We start from the raw sequence: 25,960 nt of genomic DNA on the forward strand, positions 1-25,960 counted from the left end.
TTTAAAACAAAGCTTACAAGATTAAATTAAAAAATGGAAAACTTGCTCGCTTCCACTTCTTTTAGTCACATCTCCTCATCATTGGAATTAAAAGTAGAAGGAAGTTGTGAACATATTTTTGGTCGATTATTACAGCAGGTTGGAATAGTACAGGAATGCTTAAAGTACAATATTTACCGCTGATGCTCACAAAGCAAACGTCTGCCATGCTTTCGGTTACACCAGGAAATGACATCAATATCATGATTGACTATTTCAACAAGAAGTTACAGCTGACCCTTTCCATTGCCGTAAAAGCTTGACGGGAACGCCCCATAGAAAGTGACTAGAAGAACATACAGATACAAAAGGCTGAAGTGGAATAATATAATACCGTCTCCAGCAACTTGATGGATCAACTAGTAAAAATTCTCGTATCGCAGCCATAATTCACATTGTTCTGCCAGTGTTAATTTCTTGAAAAAATCTTATGTGTTATCAAGACACGTAACCAAAAGTCTCAAGACACTAGACCGAAGTTGTATGAGCTGCCAAAAATTGTCTAAGAATCATTTGATCACTCTCCTTTTCCTATCCTGCTTTAGATGCTGGGCTTTGATGTTATGAAGGAGGCATTATATGTGGTTTTGGAACTTGAAACTACTGACTGGAGGCGTCCTCCTCTAAATATCATTTGTCAAGGCTCCTTTCTTGGAAACTCCGGGTCTGAGTGACTAAAGTCATTCTTCCTGATACAGCACAAAGTTTGTCATATTAGCGATCCAAATTGAAGGGTCAAAAAAGTTGAAATGATTATCTCCATCAAGAAACATTGAATATATCGTAGGTTTTCATAAAGTCTGTAATATTAGCCGTGACCAATCCGTGGCAAACTGACAATAATGATAATAATTTAGAGACTATACTATCTGTTCAGCCAATTGAAGCTACTGATGGCACAATATGCAGGTTTTGGCCGCTAAAATATATCGCACTAAGGGTTTATTGTGAAGTGACAGGTTTTGGATGCTTCCTGGTCGGGTTCCCGTGACCTGACCCGACAAAACCTACCTGGTTACTACAATCCATTCTAGAAAATTTAGTAAGCAGTATGATCAATGAGAATTATTGGTGTACATGATGCCCAAGAACAAGATTTCAGGATTGAGATTCGAGACAGAATGTGCGGTGCACAACAGCTTTTAAACCTTTGTGTGGCCTAGCATATGTAATGTTCGGAAACACAAGGTTGAGATCAAACTGCCACTTGCATAATGAGAACTATAAATAAATTTCTTTTCTTATTGTCATCGATAAAATTTATTAGTAATGTGAGATCTCTATGCATAATGAGATCTTTCGATGACTAGCAGCATCATTTTTTTTTCCGTCTTTCTTAAAGTACGACATCTGAAAATGAAATTCTCAGACAATACACGGCTTCTTTCTTGGAAAGGGAAGTGTCTCTCTATCAGTCTTGTAGAATGTAATAACAGGAAGCCACTGCAGGAATAGCAACAACAATCATGATTGCTAAAAGCACAAAATAAATAGGATCCACGTCAAGTAGAGTCTCGAGCCTTCCCATTAGATCATTCAGCCTGGCAATAATATAATTTTCATCCTCATCAAGTGAATCCAGGTCCTCTTTCAAATCGGAGTCGATCTGTGCCTTGTGCGGAAGACGGGGAAGTCTTTGACAATCATCTGCTGCATCCCTAGTGGTTGAGTCGCCAGGATCCATAACCCTGCCTTTTGGTCGTGGGATCCACGTAATTTCCAGGACCCCGTTGAACTCAACTCGAAACTGGCTCTTCAAGATTTTCCGATTGTAATCTGATTCAGCGAGAAAGCCGCTGCCACTGACTGGTTGGATCCTCTGAGTCTTATGTGATAATTTGTAATCACTCCACAATCCATACACACTGTTCCCTAGCAAGTCTACAAAAAAGTCATCACTATAGGAGCCTCTCAACTTAGCATTGAGGTCCGCAATGAAGCCTGTTCTGAGCCCTTCACAGTACTCGAGAAAGTAAGCTGTGACGGCATGCCCCTCATCCCACCTCCAGCCTGATCCCCTCCCCGGCCACCCTTTGGCGGGCTTCCCGGCCTTCAGTCTAACATAGTCTGCAACCCCACTGATCAATCCTTCAGGGGCAGTTCCATTGCTGTTCCACTGCCAAACTCGTGTGCTCTCATGGTAGAGGATCCCAGCAAACTCCTCTTTCAAGTCACCCGTATAGACCTGCAAGTAGTCTGTGTTGATCCGGATGTTGTTGCCCGAAGTGCTTGCGCTGCTTATCTTGTCGGCCGAGAAGCTCTTGAAGGTCAGGATCACATGGTCGTAGTTCCTGCCCTCATATGGCTTCTGATGGAAAGTTTCCAGGACAAACTCACTGGCTTCTATAAGGATGCGCCCGGAATAGGTGTACCCTATCTCGGTCAAGTAGCGGTGCTCCCTGAGGAGTCCCCTGTCGATGATCCGGTATCGAGCAGCTAGACTTGGCTTCAGAAGGACCGTGAAGATAAAGAGGATGAGGAGAAAGAGTTTTCCAGGGGACATCTTTAGGGAGACCACAATCATATGGTTGTTTGGTCAATTAGTGCTGGCTAATGATACTCAGTATATGTAAATGCCTTGAACAATCATTCTTCGATTGTCACCATCGACGTGTTTGGGCAGTAAATACGACTTGCTTTCGGCCAAATTCTCTTGGTTGCTTCCGCAGCAACATGTGATGCCAAGACCGCATTGTTGTGATCGACTCTCTAGTCATTTACCGAGGACTGGGCGGCTATGAGGATTGCTCCACGGGAAAGCATTATTACAGGATCATACCGATCTCTCGACTTTTAATGGAAATGTCAGTAGGTTTCACGAATCTACTGTAAGATTATCCGGTCAATCATATGCAAAAGAGAAGCGAGAGTCGGCCTCAAATGTCATTCAAACAGCACCGTTGAGATACTCTCCGAGGACGCCACCACGCTTCAGATTTTTCTCCTCGGATAAATATCTTAAAATTTTTGCTTCTTGGACCTTTCAATCCATTAGGCCATGCCTATATTTCTTTGTTTAAATGTTACTACGGAGGATTAATATCAATTCTGATTACAAACATCATGATCATTCATGAACAAACACAAAAGGAAATTAAAAAAAAAATAATTAGGAAAAAATATCAATGATAAACAACATTAATAGGTTAATTACCTAAAAAAGTATGAATTTTTTCACATATTATCAATTCTAACCTGAACTTTCTTTTCTTGATTTAAAAATACATAAACTATCAAATTAATATAAATATCAACATAACGTCATCTTTTTTGATAGGTGAGGCCTCAACGGTGGTCACCGCCCCTCAATCGAGATAGCCTGTGATGACATATGTTCCCGCCGACCCCAATTGTAGGGTGGTATCCATTGATGAGACTCCATCTGCTGACCCCTCTTCCTTTCTTTTTAGAGTTTTTTTCTTTTCAAATTCGAGCAATAAGGGCCTCACTCGAGGCCACCACCGCCCCTGTAGAGTCATTGGCTCCTACTGAGGTCGTTGGCGACCTCAGTCGGGGGTGGTGACCAACAATTTCTGTTTAAATTAATGAAAAAGTCGGCATGTGCTAATATTGATATTAAATTAATTATTTATGTATTGTTAGGTCAAGAAAAAAAATTCATTTCAGAATTGATAAAGTATAAAAAATTTATAGTGCGTTTGGTTTTAGAGTTGAATTGAGTTGAGTTTTGATTTTAATTAGTTTATAATAATTGTGATGTTAAATTATGAGAAAAAATGTGAAAAATAATAAATAGTTGAAAAAAATAATGATTGTATTATTGTGAAAAATGTAACGAATAGTTGAAATAATTTATTATTACAAATTGAATTGAATGGTTAAAAAAATTAAAAAAGATGGAAAAGTAATAATTATATTGTTGATATTTGTTGTGTAGTGGGCAGAGTTAAAAATTAGGGTTAAAATCTTAAAATTAAATTGCCAAATCAAAGGATTATATTCTCTCCTAGGTAATTAAACCCTTTCTTTTTTGTCGTCGGATTTAATAATTACACACCCTTTGCTTCCACCAGCTGCGCCGTCCGTCCTCCCACCCTTCCCGAAAGTTCTCCTTCGCCCGCCGCTCTGAAACAATGCCTCGCCGGAGCTCCGCCGGTACCTTCTTTCTCCCCCCTGTTTCTTCCGCTCTTCTCTCACTCCTCATTGTGCGGGTATGATCTAAACATGATCCTGATGCATCTTGTCTGTCGATTCTAGCTCGTCCGAATGGAACAGAATCGAAAATCAATGCGCAAATGCCTCTGCTTTTAATGTATTTCTCGAGCTGGTTTCCTATTTGAGTTCGGGTTGAGTGTTATTGAGCCTCGGGATCCTTTTCCGCTTGAGTTAAATAGATTGATATGCTTTCGAAATGACTAGTCAATGCTATCGTTGGAAGCGTTTCTTGGGTAAACAGGATGCTTTCTCGAGCTTCGACGATAAGCTTGTTCTCGATGAATGGTTTGACGACTTATAAGTGGATTTGCCGTCATGGGCATTTTCTTTCTGATGGTAGATATAAAGATTTTATTGAATAGCAATATGAAGCTGCAGGAAGTGAAGCAAAGTGTTCGGGCTACGTGCTTGCGATGGTAGTTGGAAGTCGTCACTGTCGCCCATTTCCTCAAGCAATCTTCTTCATTTTATGCATGATTGACGGTTGGTCGAGTTTGAACGCTGATGGCATAAAAGGGTCCTTGGTGGTCAAATTCTCTTAACAAGAAAAGGCTTTGTTGCTGTGGCTGGCAATATTCCTGTAGCTTGCTCTGTTTGTTAGTTCATGGGCACAACTTTTTTTGCTACTTACGTCCATCCACATTTGCCAAAGTGATACTTTCCCCTTTCACAAAAGTCATATTATGTCCTCTCTCGGACTACTATGCCCTCATAGTTCTTACATTCACTACTTTATTTCATTTGCTATGTTCGTCGATTTCGAGCCTGATATATTCGGATTCAACTTACGCTGTTTGATGCATTATTACGATCTTAGATGTAGCATCTAAATTCTTGTTTTATGTTTGGCTTATGATTGTGTGATCGGATTCTAACTTCTGCCTCTTGGTGATCTCTTATGCAGGAAGACCTGCTCCCCGGGCAGCGTCCCGTTCTGCACCTCAACCAGGTATGGTGTTATTTTATAGTCAAGGCATTGCCTCTAATAATTGGTGAAATCCTCCTTAACTGGCAACTTCCTCAAAATAGTATGCTTATCTATTTTCATTCAAAGGCAGATAATCTTCCTTTTGTTTTGATGCAGTTCATCAGGCTTCTCCTCCAGCTCCTATGCAGAGTGGGGGTGGTGGATCTATTCTTGGAGGCATTGGTTCGACCATTGCTCAAGGTACAGTGTGCATGTCCGTCAAGATATTAACCAGAAAAAATCCTGTCTAGATCATTCTTCCATTTGTGTTCCACGATGAAATTGTTCTTTCTTAGATCATTCAAAGTTAAAAAGAAAAAAAGTACATCTGTTCTATCATTTCGTTGCAGGAATGGCTTTCGGAACAGGAAGTGCAGTGGCACACAGGGCAGTGGATGCTGTGATGGGCCCTCGCACAATTCAGCACGAAACTGTGGTCTCTGAGGTGGCTGCTTCTCCTGCACCTGCACCCACTTCAAGCAGCATTGGTGGTGCTGATGCTTGCAGTGTCCACTCCAAGGCCTTCCAAGATGTACAGAGACTTTACTCATTTTTCTTGCTAAAATATGCATTGTCTCAATCATTGATTTGTGGAATGATATCGTTGCTGCTAAAATATTTTGATTTTCTTGACTTGTATGTTTAGTGCTTAGGTAGAAGTTGATTGGTACAACTGGTTTATATTTTCTTGTGCACGTCCCTTTCATCAAATTTTCAACTTCTTCTCTCCTCTAGCAGTTACTGGAGTTATAATTCTGGTTCAATGTGCAATTGAAAGGACTCAGTTGATTTTCCTTTCTCCCCGTATTTCTTTCTGTGTGGTTGCTACTTACAGGTGAATTCTCTTTTCTTGAGAAGTAAGAGAGTTCATGTTTCCGAAGCATAAATAGATTGATTGCCAGAATTGAACAGCGCGTTGCATTCATATGTCATTCTTCTCTGTGCTACCTGTCTCCTGGTACATCATTGATCAATTTTGGATTTCACCAATCAATATAGGATTTTTCTATTAATACAATTGATTTCGTCCAACCACGCATCTTAGTCCTCGTTCGAACCGTGACATGTAAAACCTTCTCGGTCCCATCCCACAGAGCTGTCTTCTTGTCTTGCACCGACAATGACTGGCTTAGGTTACCATTTCTTCATACTGCTTTTAAGATTATTGTATGATCTGCTCCCAATAAATTAGCTGACAGAAATCGCAAGCTGGAAACTATTATTAACAATGCTTACTTCTCCTATCCTTTCAGTGCTTGAACAACTTCGGGAACGACATCAGCAAGTGCCAGTTCTACATGGACATGTTGTCCGAGTGCAGGAAGAACTCTGGCTCTATGATGGGGGCCTAAAGGTTCGTCAGCAGGAGGAAGATGTATCAGACTCTCCGACTTGGTTAATGGCTTCTGACTGATCAATTCCTTTTTGGAAAATTTCTCCAATAAGATTTTCTGGATCTATTCAACCCAGAAAAGAGCCGCATTCTCTCCCCTTCTTGTAGCAGAAGTCGGGTTTTTGCTCTTTATTGCGTATCGCTCTCTTCCACACATTTTCTTAGATCCAAATCCGAGTCATTCCCAAAGTGCTGCATGATTTAAGACTTCTATTGCATATCGGCCTCTCCACATTAACGCGATTGTAGTTTGAAACTGAACCACTCCACTCCGTGATACCAAGCTAGGTTCAAGATTTACTTCTGCCCCGAGCCGAGACGGGATTTTGGGATCTCTCCGTCCAGCGGGGGGGTGTTACAATTCCTTAGAATGAGGCGGGATCTAGGATCCGTGCACTGTCGTAGAGATTTGGCAGATACATTTGGTTAGCGCCAGCTAAGGGACTTTTGCATTGGATCTCGGTTTTCTCGAAAAGCATAGCGTGATTACGAAGAAAATCATCGGTTAACTTTCCGAGAGGAAACCATGAGAATAAATCTTGAGCCTGTTGAAATTGTCGAAGATGCTTTGACTTGAAGACCGAGTCTTTAGCTGGTACATGGACTCTATTGTCAATGGAGTTCAATTAGTTAAAAAAGTACTTGGCGGACATTGTTAATCGAACAGTAAGGTAATTTACGACGCGATAGAGAGCGTACTGATACCATCTCGGTACCTATCGCGAGTGACGTCTACTCAGTCCATTAATTAATGTCACTTGAATTTTAGCGGCTCCGTGGAGTTCAACAGATCTAAATTGGTCGGTCAGTATCGAGTAACACCCGGAGGATACTTCAAGCCCGAACCAAACCGAATTAATGATGATGAACACTTGTGAATCCGGTGAATTGCCCCCGCAATGCGGTCAGCCCATGACAATAAATTCATGACAGTGATATTCGATGGATGACAACAAAAAGGGAATAAATGATGGGAGCAGTTAGATTATGTTGTTCTTGCACTAGAAACAGGTGCATTGCAAAGCTGTCAACGTCTCCAACCTTTTCTTCGTTCAATTGCCAAAGATTTCATAAAGACCACTCGGGTTCGATCTTGGGCATGTATTGTATCGTGCGGACGACCTCGGAATGGCCAGTTAAAAAAGTAATTTCAAGTAGACTGCAACGGGGGTGAATTCTTCTGAAATTGGGACCCCGATTGTATGATGATTGAAAATGATTCAGATTTTTAGAGTTGCTTTCACGGCTTTCTAATCGATCACCAACATAGTTGGGGGGGGGGGGGGGGGGGGGGGGGGGGGGGGGGGGGGGGGGGGCTTAAGTAACAAATTTAAGCTGCCCCAATAATAATGAAAAGAGAATGACTATCTATTATTACAAGAGATGATGAATCAGCACCCACTTCTCACCCCTTTATTGAAGGGATTGCAACCATAAGTTGTCCTTTAAACTTTCAAATATATCTTGAAAATATCGGGCTTCTTCGGGTTATCAAAGCAATGGACCGAGTTGTATCATCACGTATATAGCTTGACAATGACAATCCATGTCTTGTTTAACTTAGTGGTCGCCCATTTCATATAAGGTTGTATGGAACGTGCATTCTGAGGAGAATCGAACCCAATTCTAATATTTTGTGAATTTGTTTTCGGTCCCTTTTTTAGAATTCGGTGTTTGATTTATCGGGTGAAGAATGGAGTTGGTTTTTTTATGTGTGCACAACTTTCCATGTGTAATTTATGGCTATGCAAAAGCCACTAGTTTTCTTCATTCGGGTCGACATCCATGCTCTGCTATGCATCTAACCTAAAATCGGGTAAAGATTCATTACACGATTTACACGAGTACCTAGACGCATTTCCAGCTCAATTACCCAAAAATCCAACCTAACTAATTCTTTTAACTGCAAGTTAGGTACCGTATTGATTCAGGTTCGAAATCTGACTTTCGAGAAAACTGACCTAAGGACTTATGAACCTAGCTCCTATATGGTGAAAATACATATCTTCTCACTACGCTTAGGCTTTTGACCCAATAAGTTACGCGCACACGGCTCGGTAACCCGCACAAGCCAACTCATCTTGTATAGCAAGCGTGATGAGGCCCAGAACCTCGGTTTGGCAAGATTTCATTTCAAATGCACCTGGACAGACTCTTGAGTCCGGTTTCCAGATTGCATGTTTAGCCGATGACGACCTGACATAAGAATACGAACCCCGCGAGTCATAGTAGTCTGACCTGACCATAAGAACGTGTCCGGACTTAATGTCTCCGTGCTCGTGCTAGATCATGTGACCGCATAGGTCGATACAGAAAAAAATGGGGGATCGAGGGCAAACTGGTAACTTTCCAAAATGAGACAAAAGGGCAGAATCTGTAAATAGAGCTTCGTAAGGGTTGCCCTTATGGGAACGTCATGGCTTCTTAAGGCCATCCCACGTAACGAGCATTCCTCACAAACACAGAGAGAGCAAATACATTACACAGAGAGGGGAGCAGAGAACAGAGCAGCTCTCTCTCTCTCTCTCTCTCTAAAGACCCAGTTTAGTGAGAGAAAGCCATTGCCTTTTAGAGAGAGAAGGAAGGTACAATAGCCACCTTAGCGCTGCGATGGGCTCGCTGGGCGTCGGCGGTGGCAGGAGGTTCGCGGTGCTGCTCTGTGCGGAGGACTCTGAGTACGTGAGGGAGAGGTACGGCGGCTATCTCGGCGTTTTCAAGGCAATGCTGGCCGACGAAGTTGACGCCGGCGAGTCTTGGGACCTCTTCAGGGCGGTCGCCGGCGAGCTACCCGGCGAAGCCGAGGCCGAGCTCTACGACGGCTTCGTCATCACCGGGAGCTGCAGTGACGCGTACGGCGATGATGTCTGGATCCGGGAGCTCCTGAGCTTCGTGAAGAAGATCGATTCCATGAAGAAGAAGATCCTCGGCGTTTGCTTCGGGCACCAGGTATTGATTCTATTGCCACCAATTGATTGATTAATCATCTGCTTTTCTCAAACATTGTGATTGATTTCCACCATTTTCATTTCGAGCTCTTCAATTTTTTGATCTTCCGAAAGCTGTTTAATTTTCTTCAGTCCCTGTTTTCGTATGTGTTTGATGGGATCCGGCAAATGGAGCTCAATTTCCTTCTCTGTGTAGTTTGTACTAGAAAACAGGGTCTTTCGGGGGGGTCGGGGGTGGTGGAACAAACGATTTTTGAGTGTGTGGAATACATAATCAATGTCGTACGAGGTTTTCAAGATTGTTCATAGGATTTCCGATCAAGTTCTATGACCTTAGGAGATTGATTCTGGGACAATCTTTAAGATCAGAAAGCAACTGCGGATGACGAGAGCCAATGTGGTGCCGTTCTGGATATAAACTCGATTTAAAAATAAAAGAGGGATCTTGAGAGCTGGAAACCAACCTTAAGGTTGATGTTGATTAGCGCAAACTACGTTGACCCTTCGTGCCATGCCAACTTCATAGTAGCAGTAATTTAGTGGGCCGACCCGGTTCGATTGGATTAGTGGGAGCTCGATGGGCTTCCGGATACCAGGGCGCACGCCGAAAAATCAACCCTGCAGCTTAAAATCCTAGCATTCTATTATTTTAGAGCGTGCAGAATCAGGTCAGCTTCATGTTAACGAGTGTCATGTTAACGACTCACATGACGACATTCGGGATCATGACTGTGCTTGTCTGGCTGAACCCCTCGAAGGGGAGCAAATTGAGGTCCTTAAGTTAGTGAAGCTTCTCCTTTTTATAATGGATAGATACAGTTTGGATCCATTTATTTAAAGACTTCATTTTTCTAAAGAGGTTAGTATATGTATTGGAAGACATTGCTTTGGAACTGAATGGATCTGCATCTATTATATTTAGTCAGCTTCTATTTCATAGGAAGGTCAAAAGAGTGAGGAAGAGGACTTCTTGAAAATGGCATGCTCACGCTTTTGTTGCGGAACAAGGTTTATGATTCATATATTACGCACATCACAACTTGTGACTCTGCAAAAAGTTTTTCGAGATAAAAGCACATATCATGTCACTTGATTTGATGATGTCGGCTTTTGTTTCCATTGAGGTCATTAGAATCGCTGCATCAATATGTTTAAGCTCTTGTAGACGTGTTACTGGTTCGGGTTTTTTAGAGGAACCAAAGCTTGGAAAAATCAAACATTCTCTACATTCCTCAATCAGAAATGTCCTAAGGAGGTTTATCATTGCACTCATTCTTTAGCTAGTGAGTGTAGGTCCAAAAATGTCATATCTTTTTATGTGCTTTGTTGATAGTTAGTTGAGTCCTGGTAAGTCATCACATTTGGTGTGGTCATGAAGAAAACTCGAACTACCATTATTATTTGCACAAATAAAGGCTCCTATTATTGTCCTTATGTAGAAAAGCGACAAGCCCATAATGTCTAATTTTGTCCCCCATCGTGGTTTTAAAGATAAGGAAACACACCCATCAGATTTCACATCGTCCAGTGAAGTTTGGTTTTGTTGGAAAGATTGATTTACATGATGCTGTGGCATGTGAAGTCGGACATCGTAGTGGAGATAGTTGCAGTTTCCTGGGTCCGTTCTTGATGTTAAGTTGATTGCTTGATTTGTAAGATATGTGTTTGCTCATAAACAGATAATAAGCCGAGCTATAGGAGGGAAGGTCGGCCGTGCCAAGTCGTGGGACATTGGGCTGAGAAAAATTCAACTCTCGTTGACCTCAAAGCCCTTCTCGAGCTTGAACTTGCCCACTATGCTCTCTATAATCGAGTGCCATCGGGATGAGGTTTATATCTCAGATTTTAGTGTTCTCTTTTCCACTTTTCCAGTAACCATTTTACGTTGATGTAATGTGGTTTTCTTTGTTCATTTTTGGGGGAAAAAAAAGGTGAAGGAACTTCCCCCCAAGGCCGAGGTGATTGCTCGCTCAAGTAAGACGAGGATCGAAATGTTCAGATATGGAAATCACATCATGGGCATTCAGGGTCACCCCGAGTACACTGAAGACATCCTTTTGCACCTCATCGATCGCCTTCTCCAACGGAATTTTATCACGGTAAACTGAAAATATGTACAATGTTACAAAAGAAAAAGTTGAACATGTAAACACAAATCCTGATTATTTATTTATCAATTTTGGATGAACTTTCAGAAATCTTATGCTGAAGAACTGAAGGTCAACGTCGATGTTTGTGAGCCAGACAGAGAGGCTTGGAAAAGACTCTGCATCAGCTTTCTTAAGGGTGGATTATGATCATAAATTCATAATTAGTCGTATAAACCGTAAACCGAAAAAGAAAGAATTGTAAATATGGAGTCCTGAGATGAAAGTAAAAGAATGGAGGAGTATATAAGAAGACTGCAAGTTAGATGCCACCGTAGAGACCAGGTAAATCGGGTCCATCAAGCGGCTGGCTAGATCGGTTAGATCGATATGTTGGTTCCTCTTAATTGATAATTTCTTAATATTCAGTACTTGGCATGTAATTTCTCCCCTTGTATATGGTACTATTATCCATAAAATCTTCCGTTGCCCCTTGTGTATTATGATTATCTGATTTCGCGGTTTTAATCAATCGCCAGGTTATGAAAAAGAAACGTGCTTAAAATCGGTCTTTTTTTATTGATTTATTTATACGAGTCTGTTTAAATTATCAAACAGAGAAAACCGATGAGGTTATTAGATTCACAAGAACAATATCGATGACAAATGAAACCCAGAGAAAAGGGGATCATGTCCATTCCTCGATTTGGATTTTTGGTTTGGACCTGCTCTAAATCCCTCGTCAAGAGCTCGGGAAAGCAGTGGACGGAATCTATGATAATCCCCCTCGAGAGTCCACCTCGATGACGACCTTCCTAACCACTGTTCATACTTGGACAGCAAGTTTGTTTGTTGCACTATTGAAAAAGAACACCAGGATGCGCTCGGGCACCAATTACTTTGACTCTTTAAAGCGTGTAAGCTGCTTGCTCCATTTGAAAAGACAAGCTTCAAGTTCTATCACTTTCTCTCCCCTCAACTTCTAGTTGTGTCACAGGAGATGGCCCAAAAGGTCAAGAAGCAGAAGCAGCAGAGAGCAAAATCAGAGGATGAAAAACTCAGCAGCTGTAACTCATGGCTAAATCTTCCGTTCTCGGTTCTCAGATTGATCCGAGAAAACCCAGCTCTGATGCAGAACGTGAGCCTTGGGGGAGTCTCCAAGTCATGAAGGACAATATCATCCCATTGCAACTGGAATGGTTCGTCACTTCCACAGCTTCGACTCTCAGAACCTAACCTAACCAATTCTTTAACTGCAAGTTTGGTATCGTATCGATTCAGGTGGCTCGAAACCTGTTACAAGTAAAGTCTAGAATTCGAGTCTTTTGAATAGATAAAATTTACGACTATAAGAGATTTATTAAGTGTGGGTCGAACCTGAATTAATCCGGATCCATAAAACGTCTAAATATTAGGTGGTGTGTACAAGGAAAAAATTTGGTAACCCCTGAGGAAACTGATCTAAGAGCTTATGAATCTGGCTCCTATATAGTTGAAATACATATCTTCTCACTACGCGTAGGCTTTTGACCCAATAAGTTACGCGCACACGACTCGATAACCCGCGCAAGCCAACTCATCTCGTATAGCAAGCGTAACAAGGCCCGGAACCTGGATTTGGCAAGGTTTCATTTCAAATGCACTTGGACAGACTCTTGAGTCCGGTTTCCAGATTGCACGTTCGGCCGATGATGACCTGACATAAGGATACGAACCTCACTGAGTTACAGTAGTCCGACCCGATCATAAGAATGTGTCCGGACTTAATGTCTCCGTCCCTGTGCTAGATCATGTGACCGCATACGTCGATACCCAAAAAATGGGGGATCGAGGGCAAATTGGTAACTTTTCAATATGAGACAGAAGGGTAGAATCTGTAAATAGAGCTCTTAAGGCTGGTTACTAGAGATTAAGCTCACAAACCCGAGTGAAGGCTGGTATACTTCTCTTCCTCCTTGGGATGTTAATGTTCCACTCAAACTCGTGGTTCTGTCTTCAACTCTCTGGGAATTTTACGGCAGCAGAAAGGATTGCACTCTCATGGTTATAACAGGTAATATCAGATTCTTGTATTATAGAACCATAACTGAGTTTTAAATATATTCCTTTTGTTTTCATGTCATCCTACATCATATGACCCAAGACTGCACTAACTATGAAGAGGAAAAATGGAATCTCTGCATAATATCATTTCCGATTCTGTTTCGCTCGATGTCCTTTCCATTGTACCAAACATGACAAGACAAATCTGAATACTGATATTCCACTAGCATGACAATTTTATGGGATCACTTTTCTACAGGTATGGACCACACGGCGTCTGCATTATACATCTTCTCATGGAACGCACAAATGGGTAAAGCAAGATTTTACTCTTCACTGATCCAAACTCGGATGATACTTCCAAGCATAACAGTTTCATGCAGTTCACTAATGTGATTGGCGTGAAGGGGAAGTTCTATGCTTTGAGCCTGCAGGGAACACTAGCTGTTATCGGGTACACCGACTGACATGCTAGAACCATTGCTCTTTGCCGAAACAGAGCAGTGCCTTCAACCCCATCGAGGTTCATGGAGTATTGGGTTGAATTTGGCGGGGGAACAGTTTTACTGGTTCTTCTGATAAGTCAGCGGTCAAGAGTTGGTTCTGAGGATGATGTGGAAGTGTTCAGGCTTGATGAAGATGATAAGCTTTCATGGGTGAAGATGAAGAGTTTTGGAGAGAGAGCATTGTTTGTTGTGGATGATTGTTGCATCTCCGTATTGGCGAGTGACATGGGGTGTAAGAGGAATTGTGCGTAGTTTACTTTCAGAGATGATGTTTGGTGGTTGTATGAGATGTGGGGAAAGGAAGCATTTCCTCCAACTTGGAAGGATTCTTCTCTGGTGAATCATAAATCATCACGACGTGATGTTTTGTTATTGGATGAGGAAAGGAAGCATTGACTGAAAGTTCAAAGACATTCCTTTTTGATCGATTATGAATTTCTGAGACACCAGAGGTTCTGCAAACAGCAAGAATAAAACTCCGCTTGTGGAATTGAGACAACCAAACTGATCATAAGTAAGAGAAGCTGCATCAATCAAATACACTAATCCAAGTTTACAATACATTTATTCTACTTTCGCAATATATTAACATAAATCTGCATCATCATTCAATGCCAAGAAGTTAATAAGGGGAAAACAAATAGAGAAGTATGATACTTAAGTGGATGAAGAAGAGCAAAACATCTATTTTGCTTTTGACAGCAACTCAGAAGAAGAGGAAGCAGAGGTGGATCTGATATTTGAAGATGCCGCGAATGTTGAGGATTTATTACCACCATCTTGGCTATTGATAATGAAGTATGATATCAGTGACAATGCAGATATATTCAATGGAGGAGTGGAGTAAGTCGGGATTGGCATTTCTGATGGGAGGATTGGTGGTAAAATATGAAACTTTGCACGCTCAGTACCTCCCGCATCAAAGGGCGGAGGGTGTAGGCCGAATGAGGACATCACAGACCAACAATCGTCAGAGATTCCATCTCTCTTGCATCAAATTCACAGCCCAGCTTGGAGTCTGCTGCTTCGAACAATTTTCCTGTCCCATAGAGCCCTCAGACCCACTTAACGAGTTGCTCACATCCTTCTTTTGCTCTCGCCTCAAAAACTTTCTCCCACAGGCTATCTCCAGTGCGAAACACAGAAGCTGTATACATCAGATTCCTTACTGGCCTTGCCTGTGTACAGACATTCAGGTGCCATGTAACCCATTGTCCCTGCAAGGACTGTTGTTTGTGACCCCTTTCCGTGATCATCGATCCTGGCCAACCCTAAATCGCCCAACTTAGCGTTGAAACTCGAATCGAGCATGATGTTGCTGCACTTTATGTCCCTGTGGACGACACACTGGGCCCATTCTTCATGGAGGTACAGTAAAGAGGAGGCCATGTCCTGAGCAATCTTGTACAGGATTTCCCATGTCAGCAAGCTCTTCCCCTTGAACAAATGAGTATCCAAACTGCCATTTGACATGAACTCATAGATGAGGAGAAGTTCCTTTTTCCGGTGGCGCCATCCCACGAGCTGCACCAAGCTCCTGTGTCTCAGTTGGCTTACGGCCTTCACTTCTGCCACATATTCCTTCATCCCTTGAGTCGAATTGGGAGTGACTTTCTTGATTGCTACTTTCGTCTTCAGTTTGCTCAGGTAGCCCTCATGTACCTTTCCAAAACCCCCTTCTCCAAGTTGTCGATGCCCTGCGAAATCATCAGTTGCTATGACCAGTTCCTATAGGAGAACTTCCAAGGTCCTGCAACCTTCTCAAACTCCTCAATGATCGACGCTGCACCACTCTCATCTCCTTCACTGTGTCCTTTGCTTTTGATTTGCTCTAGCATACGTCGGAATGGGAAGATGACAATAATCACACCAAGAAATGCAAAGGAGCCTAGACCTGTGATGGCCCATATCCATGTCTTGCTCTTTCTTGATGTTCCGGGGGCGCTAGATGTTGGTGGGCTGTTACTTGAAGCTCCAGGAAGACTGGATGTCGGCGGGTTCTGTGCTGAATTTGTCACATCGGTTCCTGTCCTGAAGGGTAGATCTAAATTGCCGAGAGTAAAAACTATGCAGTTCAAACATGGACCCGATGGTGGCAGAGAAACCAAAAGTCACCCATTCCGGGTAACCAATCTTTCAACTGAACTTGGTACCAGAGGCAGATGGAATGGGTAATGTCAGTTGGACCTGTACCGTCTATCAAGATGATGCTCAAATTTTGCGAGCTCGAATTGTATGTAATCGACGCTTGAAGTCATCCACCCAGTGTTATATTACTCAACCACCATGAGATGTCACTCACAGATATAACTGAGTTGATATCGATACTAACATGCGTTGGACGAACATCACTTGATTTTGTGTACTTTGGGTCCCAGTCATTCGAAAAAGTATCAAACTCTACAGCAACAAATGGGTAATCATGACTAGAGGAATTTGGATGCTGGTTACTCACAAGACCTAGCCAGCCTCCCCCAGAGGATTTTGGTATATCCCATCCATTAGATGCCAGGAAGAAAGCCATTCCATCTGCATACGATGGATTGTTCTGTGAGTTGATGGTGAAAGAAAATTGGGTGGCAATGTCTGCGGTGCTTCCAGTGGCTTTAACCCAGAGGTGCATCGGCCTGTAGGACACAGCACTCAATGCTTGAATAGAGATCGCGATTTGCTTGGTTAGTGGTGACTGCAATGGCGTCGTTGCCCACTGATGCATTCTCAGAATACTTTATATCAACGTTGTTCGAGTCGATTCTCTGGTAGTTGAATTCAGTGGTATCATTGGATCCAAAAAGAGTGGGAGGGAGAGTGATCACAAAAAGAAGGATAGTGATTGCCATTTTGAGTTCCATAACTAAGATCAGAGGATAACAAACGAAGAGGATCTTCCGAGTTAATCCATGATGACAGAGGAAGTATGGGACAGGGTTCACTGAATATATTGTTATCTGAATTTCAAAAATATAGAATTCCCTCCTTACATAGAAGACTTATAGCCTTTTGTTCCCTTTCAAGTGTTGAAAGGAACTTGTAGACTCGTTGATCACCAAATCATGGCATCTCTGTTATGGAATTTTGAATGAACGACCGTTAACCTCTCGAGTGATATGTACATAGTGAAGGATATGCAAAATTAATTTAGAAAATGAAGTTGCTAGATTTGTTAGTTCCATATTTTGTAGGTACAACATCACGTATTATCATCACCTTACAAAACATGTAAAGTCAGTTCTTTACCTCTTTGTCAAGAGGAACCATATCCCAGGGGTTTGTGCACAGCATCCCATATTTACATAACCCTTACTTTCAATCATCAAAAGTGACAATCATTCCTGATCACTTTATAAGTTGCTTGGGCTACGCTGAAACTTCGAGGAAACAACCACCATTACATTAATGGAAATCTAGGAATGTTTGTGCGTGTTCTTTGTCCATCACTGTGGCCCCTGGCAGGTGAGGGTTCCTTAGATAAGATGGTTCACTAATGCTAGTAATAGCAACATATCCATTGCAATAATATGATCAGCATCAAAACTACTCATTAAAAAAATTATCCATATTAAAATGAAGTTTGAAAAATCAGTGCAAATGGGAAGCATTAAAACCGACAAGAACAATAGAGGGCCGGCTCTCTTCTGTAGGATTTGTCTTGAATTTAGTTATAATCCAAGTACAAGAAAACCCTGTAATGTTTTGGAGAGTGAAAGGTTTGATGCAGAGTGGCCAAAGAACCACCGCTTGCATATGAACATCCTAAGGCAATTCACCTCTCAAATTGGCCAAGTTTTGTGCAGAAAATGACCGAAGCATAATGAAACTAAACATTTTTGTTGCCTTCTGGTTTTACAATGATCTTGGGAATTCCTATATGGATCAATCATAAAAGGATTGATGTGTGCTTTGCCAAGCTGGATGGTATGAATTGCTTTGGTTTTGTTAAACTAGAAGAAGCTCTCGGTTGAGTTCCTTGGTAAAGTCGAATTTCAAGAGGAATAGTAGGAATGAAGAGAGGCAACAACTGCAGTAAGTATTCGATTGAACTTGGTACTATAGACCAGTGGGATGGGTAATGTCAGTTGTATGAATACCGTCTGTCAGAAAGAATGACGCTCAAGTTTGCGAACTTGAATCATATACAACCAATGCTTGAATTCGTTTGCCAAGTGTTATAGTACTCCACTACCATATATGTTGGAGGAACATTATTTGAAAAGCTGTAAATTTTGGGTCCCAGTTGTTCCAGTAAATATCGACTGTATGGAGACTAATGGATTATCACTAGAGACATGTGGATGGGGGGGGTACTCCATCTGTTACGTGTTGGCAGCAGGAAAGCCAGCATCTGCATACAGGGACTGCGAATCATTGATGAAAGAAAACTGGGCAGCAAAGTCCACGGTATTTGCAGTAGCTTTAGCCAAGAAGTACATTGGTTTGTCATACGCAGCTCGACTGACACTCAAATAGAGATCCTGGTCCACTTGATTCCTTGCTTACCTGAATACGCGTCGCTTGATGACAATGCATCGTCTCGATACACTATGTAGTGGTTATTTAAGTCAATTCTCTGCCAGTTAAATTCGATGGTATCAAAGGACACAAAGGCAGTGAGAGGGCAAGTGATCACAAAAAGAATGATCGTATTGCGCTTTCAGACTTGTAAAGCATGGCTTGGAGCGTAAGGAGTTCCATAAATTAAGGAGCAACATGAAGATCTGAGTTCATAATAACTTAAAAATGAAATCAATCCAAAAATCTCACGATACCTTTGAATATGGAATGGGAAGATCCTTTTTGCAACATCCTCTAAACTCCTATAGATCTTCTGTACTGGAATCTTGAGGGAAAATGAATTAAAGAAGTGTCAGCCTCATACCGAGAAACCGTGATCCACACTGACGTAGTGGAAAATCAAGCTTTTGTGCTCTTTTTTCCATCAGAATGCCAAAAGGCTTCCATGGACAATCAAGAAGGAAATGTGACTTAGAAATATCGAATTTCTTAAAATTGACAATGATATTCTGGGCTATGCAAAGTTGTGAAGCACGTCAAAGCCTTATATAAGCACATAACTCATGAAATTAGTACAATTACTATTATGCACCTTCTCCAGAATCAACAATGATACAAAAGAAGAGAGGAAACAGAACTGATCTTTATGTTGCTCCCACAACACAAGATTAATAGAAGAACAAGGAGAATTATGCATAGGAACTGGAATTAGGTGACATCTGGAAATTCTGAGGGTGCACTGACATAATCACCTCTGGTGTTGCTGCTGGAAGTACCGGGAACACTCTAAAATAATGATGATATGTTGAATCACAAAGGACAATCTCCATTAACTGGCTTCTCTGGAGGGAGGCCGGGTAGTGAAGCTCGGCCACTCAGCACGTTCATTGCTTCTTGTATTGAAGGCCTCTTTGAATCTTGTGGATGAGCACACCAGAACCCTACTATCATCAAACACTCCATTTCAGTCTCATTGAAATCATCGCTGAGTTTAGAGTCTGCAGCTAGCAGCAGCTTCTTTTTCCATAGAGCTCCCATATCCAATCCACGAGTCCCTCACGACGGTCAATTTGGTCATACGTAGACTCTTCTTCCAGATGCAATTTCAAGGAGAACAATCCCAAAGCTGGGCACATCAGACTCCTTGCTGGCCTTACCTGTGGTGGCATATTCTGGTGCTATATCCCAGTGGGTCCCAGCTGATAAAGTCGTGTGCGACCGTCTTCCTTAGTCAACCAGCCTGGCCAAACCAAAATCATCCAATTTGGCTGTCCAACTTGAATCAAGCATGATGTTGGCACATTTTATATCTCGGTGGAGTACACATTGACTGCACCTCTCATGGAGGTAGAACAATGCAGCAAATCCTGTGCAATCCTATATCATATTTCCCATGGTAGCACGCTCCTTCCTTTGAATAAATGTAAATCTAAACTAACATTCTCCAACAACTCATAGACAAGCAGGAGCTCGTTCCCTTCATGGCACCACCCCTTCAGTTTCACCGATTTTCCATGCTTTAATTGATGACCAAGTGCCTTCACTTCTGCTGCATATTCATCTATCCCTTGTGTTGATTCCGGAGAAAACCTCTTGATAGCTACCAGATCGCTGTCCACAATCCTCAGTAAACCTTCCCAAAACTTCCTCCACCGAGCACTCGGTTCTCAGCAAAATCATCAGTTGCTGATTTTAGTTTTTCGTAGGGGTACTCTTTAGGGCGGTCGCGATCCTCCTCTCCAAGTGCTTCTTGGATGCTCTTGTTTGAACCTGATTTTCGGTAGAACCTTGTGTATATACAACGCAAAAAAGTTAAAAGCAAAGCAAAAGCAGCAACACCACCCAGGACCATAAGTAAAATGATCCACCATTTCCAAGTGTTGCCATTGCTAGAGGTGATCGGGAGACTAGAATTGAATTCCCAAGAGCAAATCTCGTGTACCTCGGAGGCACCTCCAGTGCTTGCAGAGAAGCCAAACATCTCTTTCTCTCGTAAAATGGCAATCAAGTTAATTTTGTCCCAGAGAGAGAGAGAGAAGAAGAAAGAATTACCAAAGCCACTATCGTCCGACCAGACAACACTTAAGTTTTGAGTGCCCGAGTCATATGCAATCACGGCTTCAACTTGTCCCCCGGTCTTGATTCAATTCCGGTCCCACGGGATAGATTTGATAGAGACGGTCGAGTCAACATTGACACCAACATGCATATCACTGAAGGAATCCATATTTGAATTAAAGAAGGTGTCGAACTCCACCACGACAAACGTGGTCTTATTGAAGTTGGAAGGTTCGGTCCAGTTGCACGCAGGAGGCCGAGGTGCCACCCAGCTGAACAGGGTAGTAGCGCTGAACCTTCAGGTGCCAGAAAGAACGTCAACCCATCCCCGAACTGGATTCGATAAGTATGCATTGCCTTGAAGGTCTATAGCTCCATTTTCTGTCTCTAAGTTTGGAAAATTGAAAGTGAGGCCGTCAAGTGACATATCAGAACAAGTGAACGGGATAGCGATTGTAGAAACAATTTTAACTTTAACTTTAACTCTACTCATTACATAATAAAAATTAACAACAAAATTATTAGTTTTTTTTTTCAATTTTTTTAACCATTTAATTCAATTTTTAATATTAAATTCTCTTAACTATTCATTACTTTTTTCACAATTCAACAACACATCATTACTTTCTCTCAACTATTCATTACTCTTTCACACTTTTTTTCATAATTCAACAACACAATCATTACAATCCAATTAAAATCAAAACTCAACTTTACTTAACTTTAAAACCAAACACACGGTCGAAAGTGTAACTTCTTGTAAGACGCGTTGCTTGGGGCCATAATTTTCCATTGGCAACCATTTTGAACGGATGTTTTGGTTATGAAAATGTTATTTTACTAAAAAGTAAAGCCATACCCGAATGATCCAATAATTATGGATTTTTTTGGTGTGCATCATAGTATTCGGAAGCCCAATTGGTTTCGACCAATCCACCAGTTCCAGCTGGGTTGGCCCACTAAGGTAGTAAGTCTCTCCCAACGTGAATTTTTCACCATACATAAGACTTGAAAACGAAATATTATTTATGTCGACCTCTTAAGTCAACCTACGTAGAAATCTGGTTCATGTGAATGTTAACTCTGTATCTGACTATGGTTCGGTTTGAATAAAGTGTGAATTGATTGGAAAAAGAAAATCTACGTTGGTACTATAGAGTATTTTAGGTGATGTTTGGTGATGGAGTGGAGTTAAATTTCACTACACTCCAAATATTAATGTATATATTTAGATGGGGTTGTAATGATAGTTGGAAAAAAGTATGTGTGAGAATTTATTATTAAATAAGAGAAAAGATAAAAAAAATAATAATTATGTTGTTGAATTGATGGAAGAATAGAGTGGAGTGGGAAAATTTATTATTAAAAATTGAATAAGAAAATTTTAAAATAATGATTGTGTTGTGAAATTTAGGAAAATATAATGAATAGTTGAGAGAATCTAGTATTAAAAAGTTAATTGTAATAATGGTGTAGGACCAAATTGTATGGTAACTTCTCCTACCGACCGCTATAGAAAGCCAACGAGAAGGAAGAAGCTGTAGCACCAGATTGTAAACTAAACTGTGGCGATGAGTACATTTGGTTGCTGGTTGTTGCGGTCGTCGTCGATGAACACTGGTGTTGGTCTCCTTCAAGTTTATCCAGCACAGGAAAGGGGGTCGCTAAGATAGGATTTTTGAATTCTCTAATTTTATGTGTGCTTAACGTAAGATAGGATGTAACACGACGATGTAAGGTGATTGTAATATTTGTTTTTGATTTTTTATGGATAATCTATTTTCAAATTAGTGGACATGAGTTTTTTCTTACCACATTTATAATTTAAGTACTAAAATACTAATTTTTTCTAATTTTATGCGTGAGATTAATGTAACCTTAGTCTTAGTCTTACATATCTAATAATATACTATTATTGATTTCAAATTACTTTTTCTTCAGCAATTTATAAGAATATTTATATAATAAAATTAGCAAAAATATAAAAGAATCATGGTCTATTCCGTTCAACACACGACATGTAGTATAAACACGGTACAAAGGTATAGTAAAGACATCTCATTTGGATATACAAATTCCGTGAATGATATGGTAAAGACATCTCATTTAGATATACAAATTTTATTTTTTCGCGTTAGTGCTATTCAAAATCTTGACTTTTACACGTTATATATATATTCTTTTCAATCCGGCCGCATAATAGATGTGTAATTGTCCAAGGAGGTTTCGAGCCCCAACCATTTTCCAAGAAAGGAAGGATCGATAAAGCAGTGTAAATAGAAGCATTCTTTCGGTGGATATGAAACCCGCCTTGGATTCGAATATCTAGGTCTTGGTCTTGGTCTTCTTGGACCCTATCTCTACGGGCAGTTATATGATTAGGTGTCACAAGGTCAATCGTCCAGCCTCTCTTGAGTAGCTCCCGAATGGCTCTAACAACTGATGCAACATGAGGAGACCCTAGAAATTTTTTTGCCTGTGACAAAGAAACTTCCTTTTTTTTGTTTTTTTTTTTTTTTTAGTATACGAGTTTGGAATTTGAAAATTCCAGCCCTTGCAATGGGACAAAAACTGAAAGTATTCGGGTCAATGGAGAGAATATATTGTATAATATTGAGGTGACGTAACAATATATATATATCCTCCTTCTTTCATCAAGTAATAACCCAGAAGATCTTCATCTGTAAATGTAATCCTCCCCCCATAATAGTTTCTTCATAGTTTCATCAAGCTATGGAACTTGGGGTAACCATGCATTTCAAGTCCAAAGTTGCAATTGCGTTCATTCTTTTTGTGATCACTCTCCCTCCCACTCCTTCCGGTTCCCCTCATAACATCTATTTCGACTACCCAAATATCAGCTCGAACAACCGTGAAATAGTTTATCAAGGCGATGCGTATCCGAGCAACGGTTCCATTGAAGTCACTGCTAATCAGGTGGACCGCAATCTCAATTTCAGCATCGGTCGTGCTGTTTACGGGAAGCCAATGCACCTCTGGGACAAAGCCACTGGAAACACCGCGGACTTTGCCACCCAGTTTTCTTTTGCCATCAATTCTCAGAATAAATCATTGTATGCGGATGGACTGGCTTTCTTCCTAGCGCCTAATGGATCGGATTTACCAGAGAGATCCGACGGAGGCTTACTAGGTCTTGTGAGTGCCCCTCATCCAAATGCCTCTTCTCCTGATTACCCATTTGTTGCGATAGAGTTTGATACTTACACCAATGATTGGGATCCAAATTACACGTCAATTGAACATAATGTTCCTCAAACGCATGTTGGTATCGATATCAACTCGGTGATATCTGTGACTGACATCTCATGGCGGTGGAGTAATATACCACTAGGCAGACGACTTAAAGCATCAGTTACATACAATTCAAGTTCACATAACTTGAGCGTCGTCCTGACTGATGGCACGAGTCCCACTGATGATACCAATTCCACCAAGCTCTGGTACCGAGTTCAGCTGAAAGATTGGTTACCGGAGTGGGTCACTTTTGGTTTCTCTGCCACCACCGGAGCCATGTTTGAGTTGCATACTATATACTCTTGGAAATTTAGCTCTAACCTACAGGTGGCTGATCAGACCGGAACCAATGTAACAAATCCAACACAGAGCCAGGCTGCCCTGCCAACACCTGGAGTCCCTCGAATATCGAGGAAGAGCAAGACATGGATATGGGCCATCGTAGGTGCAGGCACCTTTGTTATTATCATCTTCTCATTCCTCTGCAGGCCAAAGGAGAGAAAAAATGAGGACCTCAGTGAAGAAGACGATGGTGGTGCAGTGTCAATCAATGAGGAGTTTGAGAAGGTTGCAGGACCCAGGAAATTTTCCTATGAGGAACTGGTCCTAGCAACTGATAATTTCGCAGGGTATCGGCAACTTGGAGAAGGGGGTTTTGGAAAGGTATACGAGGGCTACCTGAGCGAGTTGAAGTCAAATGTGGCTATCAAGAAGGTCACTCCTGATTCGGCTCAAGGGGAGAAGGAATACATCGCAGAAGTGAAGACCGTAAGCCAACTGAGACACAGGAGCTTGGTGCAGCTGGTGGGATGGTGCCACCGGAAAAAGGAACTTCTCCTCATCTATGAGTTCATGTCAAATGGCAGTTTGGATACCCATTTGTTCAAGGGGAAGAGCTTGTTGACATGGGGAGTTCGGTACAAGATTGCTCAGGACATGGCCTCCGCTTTACTGTACCTCCATGAAGAATGGGCCCAGTGTGTTGTCCACAGGGACATAAAATGCAGCAACATCATGCTCGATTCAAGTTTCAATGCAAAGTTGGGCGATTTTGGGTTGGCCAGGCTTGTTGACCACGGGAAGGGGTCACAGACAACAATCGTCGCAGGGACGATGGGTTACATGGCACCTGAATATCTATACACAGGCAAGGCCAGTAAGGAATCCGATATATATAGCTTTGGTGTTGTCGCACTGGAGATAGCCTGTGGTAGAAAAGTTTTCGAGCCAAGAGCGGAAGAAGGGCGTCTTCGACTCATTGACTGGGTCTGGGGGCTTTACGGGACTGGAAACCTAATGGAAGCTGCAGACTCCAAGCTGGGCAATGAGTTTGATGTGAGGGAAATGGAATGCTTAATGATGGTCGGGCTGTGGTGTGCTCATCCAGACTACACCTTCCGCCCTTCGATGCAAGAGGTATTGGGCGTGCTAAAGTTCGATGCTTTACCACCAGTCCGTCCGTCAGAAATGCCGACCCCAACTTATTCCTACGCTTCATTGAACAGCGGTGCATCGCCACTAAAATCATCCTATGGCAATAATGGCAGCGATGGTGGGACTAAATCTTCAACATTCACGACATCTTCCTGTACCAGTGCCACTTATGCTTCCACTTCTTCTTCGTTGCTATCGAAAACCAAATATCTGTCATGTTCTTCTCCATCTGTTGACATATTGGGGAAGGTTTTATAAAATATATTGTACTCAAGGTCTCCATCTTAACCCATGAAAGCTTATCTTCTTCATCAACCCTGAACATTTCCTCATCCACAGGACAACTCTCGATCTTCGATGTATCAGAAGAACAAGCAGAACTGTTCTCCCCTCAAAAAATCAACTAAACACTCCCTAAATTGCCTCAACGGGGTTGTAGGCACAGCTCTGTCTCCAAACTGAGCCTCGACTCTAGAATGTGAGTCGTTGAGCGCATACGCGATAAAAGGTGCATTAGTGAACTGCACGTGATTGTGTTATGCCTG

At 41.7% G+C, this 25,960-nt stretch overlaps 4 protein-coding genes, 1 non-coding gene and 2 pseudogenes across 5 annotated transcripts; 4 read left to right on the forward strand and 3 right to left on the reverse strand.

Annotated features, from left to right (window-relative positions):
- Positions 1-1,215: 1,215 nt before the first annotated feature.
- LOC116203550 lies at positions 1,216-2,642 on the reverse strand. The gene has a single exon (XM_031535312.1). It carries the CDS (start codon positions 2,561-2,563, stop codon positions 1,451-1,453), a length of 1,113 nt encoding a protein of 370 aa, XP_031391172.1. The 5' UTR covers positions 2,564-2,642; the 3' UTR covers positions 1,216-1,450.
- A 1,366-nt stretch (positions 2,643-4,008) lies between these two features.
- On the forward strand, positions 4,009-6,780 carry LOC116203557 (hemiasterlin resistant protein 1-like). Its single transcript, XM_031535320.1, has 5 exons — positions 4,009-4,155; positions 5,120-5,164; positions 5,300-5,383; positions 5,533-5,714; positions 6,436-6,780. Exons 1-5 carry the CDS (start codon positions 4,134-4,136, stop codon positions 6,532-6,534), a joined length of 432 nt encoding a protein of 143 aa, XP_031391180.1. The 5' UTR covers positions 4,009-4,133; the 3' UTR covers positions 6,535-6,780.
- On the forward strand, positions 6,004-6,148 carry LOC116206469. Its single transcript, XR_004156700.1, has one exon. It is a non-coding gene; the product is annotated as a small nucleolar RNA snoR137 (small nucleolar RNA).
- A 2,240-nt stretch (positions 6,781-9,020) lies between the features above and the next one.
- On the forward strand, positions 9,021-12,116 carry LOC116203554 (gamma-glutamyl peptidase 5-like). Its single transcript, XM_031535317.1, has 4 exons — positions 9,021-9,521; positions 11,200-11,349; positions 11,452-11,619; positions 11,716-12,116. Exons 1-4 carry the CDS (start codon positions 9,186-9,188, stop codon positions 11,815-11,817), a joined length of 756 nt encoding a protein of 251 aa, XP_031391177.1. The 5' UTR covers positions 9,021-9,185; the 3' UTR covers positions 11,818-12,116.
- Positions 12,117-14,980: 2,864 nt separating this feature from the next.
- Positions 14,981-16,872, reverse strand: LOC116204105 (annotated as a pseudogene).
- Positions 16,873-19,232: 2,360 nt separating this feature from the next.
- On the reverse strand, positions 19,233-20,649 carry LOC116204106 (annotated as a pseudogene).
- A 2,695-nt stretch (positions 20,650-23,344) lies between these two features.
- On the forward strand, positions 23,345-25,689 carry LOC116203536 (L-type lectin-domain containing receptor kinase IX.1-like). Its single transcript, XM_031535295.1, has one exon. It carries the CDS (start codon positions 23,460-23,462, stop codon positions 25,671-25,673), a length of 2,214 nt encoding a protein of 737 aa, XP_031391155.1. The 5' UTR covers positions 23,345-23,459; the 3' UTR covers positions 25,674-25,689.
- Positions 25,690-25,960: the final 271 nt, after the last annotated feature.

The sequence above is a fragment of the Punica granatum genome, chromosome 4 (genome assembly GCF_007655135.1).
Source record: "Punica granatum isolate Tunisia-2019 chromosome 4, ASM765513v2, whole genome shotgun sequence".
NCBI lineage: Eukaryota > Viridiplantae > Streptophyta > Magnoliopsida > Myrtales > Lythraceae > Punica > Punica granatum.

Bases quoted from the DNA above. Each gene is read 5' to 3' on its own strand.
- LOC116203550 (XM_031535312.1), bottom strand. From the start codon at position 2,563: ATGATTGTGGTCTCCCTAAAGATGTCCCCTGGAAAACTCTTTCTCCTC.
- LOC116203557 (XM_031535320.1), top strand. From the start codon at position 4,134: ATGCCTCGCCGGAGCTCCGCCG. The intron at 5,165-5,299 runs GTATGGTGTTAT...GTTTTGATGCAG, and splicing joins CCGTTCTGCACCTCAACCAG to TTCATCAGGCTTCTCCTCCA. The intron at 5,715-6,435 runs GTACAGAGACTT...CTATCCTTTCAG, and splicing joins ACTCCAAGGCCTTCCAAGAT to TGCTTGAACAACTTCGGGAA.
- LOC116203554 (XM_031535317.1), top strand. From the start codon at position 9,186: ATGGGCTCGCTGGGCGTCGGCGGTGGCAGGAGGTTCGCGGTGCTGCTC. The intron at 9,522-11,199 runs GTATTGATTCTA...GCTCATAAACAG, and splicing joins GCGTTTGCTTCGGGCACCAG to ATAATAAGCCGAGCTATAGG. The intron at 11,620-11,715 runs GTAAACTGAAAA...ATGAACTTTCAG, and splicing joins TCCAACGGAATTTTATCACG to AAATCTTATGCTGAAGAACT.
- LOC116203536 (XM_031535295.1), top strand. From the start codon at position 23,460: ATGGAACTTGGGGTAACCATGCATTTCAAGTCCAAAGTTGCAATTGCG.